We start from the raw sequence: 1,880 nt of genomic DNA on the forward strand, positions 1-1,880 counted from the left end.
TAGCTCGAAAAACTTTTTATTGTGTGTTTGTGCCTTTACATATAATTGTTTCTGATGTGTAACAACGACAACGTTACCATATATTGTCATGCTACATACTGTAACAAGGAAAATATCGCCATAAATTATCATGCAACGTATTGTAACAATTATAATGTCAACATAAAATTTTAATGTAATAATCAAGACGTCACCATAAACGATCATGTTACATACTGTGAAACTCAGTTTGCCCCCTTTAATACACAGAACATGTTGAATCACGTTTTCTTAGAGTCCACCTTTAAACCTTGACTTTGTTGCACATTGCTAAATAGGCAAAAGTTATGATTAACGAATGTTTTATGCACAAAAGCTTGTGCAAACATTAGACAGTGTTGGTTAAGGTAGCTCGTTATATCGATTAGATGAATGGGTACTTTCTTTTTTCAAAATAGAAATGGTATCTTATCTTTATGATAACCCTAAAGGAGTTCGTACATGGAAATCGTCTGATACTATAGCCAAAAATGTATGAATTATCTGCTTTGGGTTATTTAGATGTATGGCAATTTGGACACTAAAAATCGTAACATCTGTTTTGTTTGTTTGTTTTGAAGTTATGCACAAAGCTACACAATGGGCTATCTGTGCTCTGCCCACCACGGGTACCAAAACCCGGTTTCTAGCGTTGTAATTCCGCAGACATACCTCTGTGCCACTGTGGGCATTGTTTTCATACGCAGAAGCGTCGCTAAATGCTTAAAAGATTCGAGACTCGGGCCTAGAACTCACGGGAATTTTCGGCGTTTGAGTATGATATGGATCGTGGTTTTCTATTCTGATTTTTCAAGAGCACCAAATGGCTTCGAAGCACTATCATATAGAATCGGGTGCCAGCGCCTAGCGACGCCTCTGATCATAAATATAATAACCACGAAACGTTCCTTTATAAAATCGTTTTTTAAGTGTGCTTACCTTAATTATTAGTCATTTTAAAAGAAAATAAATATGAACATTTTAAAAAAAAAATTGATTTGCTTTTTTCTTATACTACGTCTGTCAGTTGACCAAATAATGAAGTTAAATATTAAAGAAGCTTTAAAAAGTTCAATTATTTGCTTTTTATCTTCAGTGTAAAATGTAAGAGTAGTATAATGATGTTTTCATGTTACTTGTCCGTCTATATAGATTAAAATAATGTAAATTTTTCACTTTTTGTATTTCTTCCTCAGTGTTTATCGTAGTTTTTCTTTTTCTTTTTTCCTCACAGGTACTGTGTAGTTTTCGAAGTAACAAAGTCAAAACACAAATGTAACGTTCTTGGAGATGATTTCAAACTTCTCCGTAAGGGTGAACGAGTTTGTGTCGCCTGCGAGGGAGCGGCCATGAGAAAGCATCTTAATTATCGCTGTACTGGACATGGCATTGAGTCTAGATCTACTCGCTGGGCGGCGCTGGAGGCGTCACACTGTCATGGTCGATGGGTGCGTGTCGGCGATCATGGTCGTTGTCCATGTCATACAGATGGCATGCCTGATTTCATTTTCGTTTAAGCTGACGAAATGCTGCTTTAGTTTCACCAGCATTAATTAGAAAATTTAAAACCTTCATATTGATACATATATATTGTTTTCTTTCTTGCATACTGTATTGATTAATGCTCAGTTGTCAATGGTGCTGTGTTAAAAGTCATCATGTTAGTATTACCAGTTTAGTCTACGAAATGACATAATAATATGCGGACGTTGTGATCGTTACTTTTTATCATAACGTAACAAGCATGGCCGTAGCTAGCTATCAGGCCACCGAAGTTCGGCCCATAGTTAAAATCTGAAATTAAATGTAACGTACTGTTACGTCTCCGTTTTTTTAATTAACTGATTTTCCGTAACTTCGTA

General features: G+C 35.7%; 1 protein-coding gene across 1 annotated transcript in view; it reads left to right on the forward strand.

Annotated features, from left to right (window-relative positions):
- Window positions 1-1,874, forward strand: part of LOC106467166 (somatomedin-B and thrombospondin type-1 domain-containing protein-like) — a 16,023-nt gene extending 14,149 nt beyond the window's left edge. The window contains exon 3 of the mRNA XM_013927487.2: window positions 1,253-1,874. Within this exon, the coding sequence (XP_013782941.2) occupies window positions 1,253-1,535 (283 nt within the window). The 3' untranslated portion in view covers window positions 1,536-1,874. The remainder of the gene's footprint in view (window positions 1-1,252) is intronic.
- The last annotated feature ends 6 nt before the right edge of the window (window positions 1,875-1,880 follow it).

The sequence above is a fragment of the Limulus polyphemus genome, unplaced genomic scaffold, assembly GCF_000517525.1.
Source record: "Limulus polyphemus unplaced genomic scaffold, Limulus_polyphemus-2.1.2 Scaffold2513, whole genome shotgun sequence".
Lineage (NCBI taxonomy): Eukaryota > Metazoa > Arthropoda > Merostomata > Xiphosura > Limulidae > Limulus > Limulus polyphemus.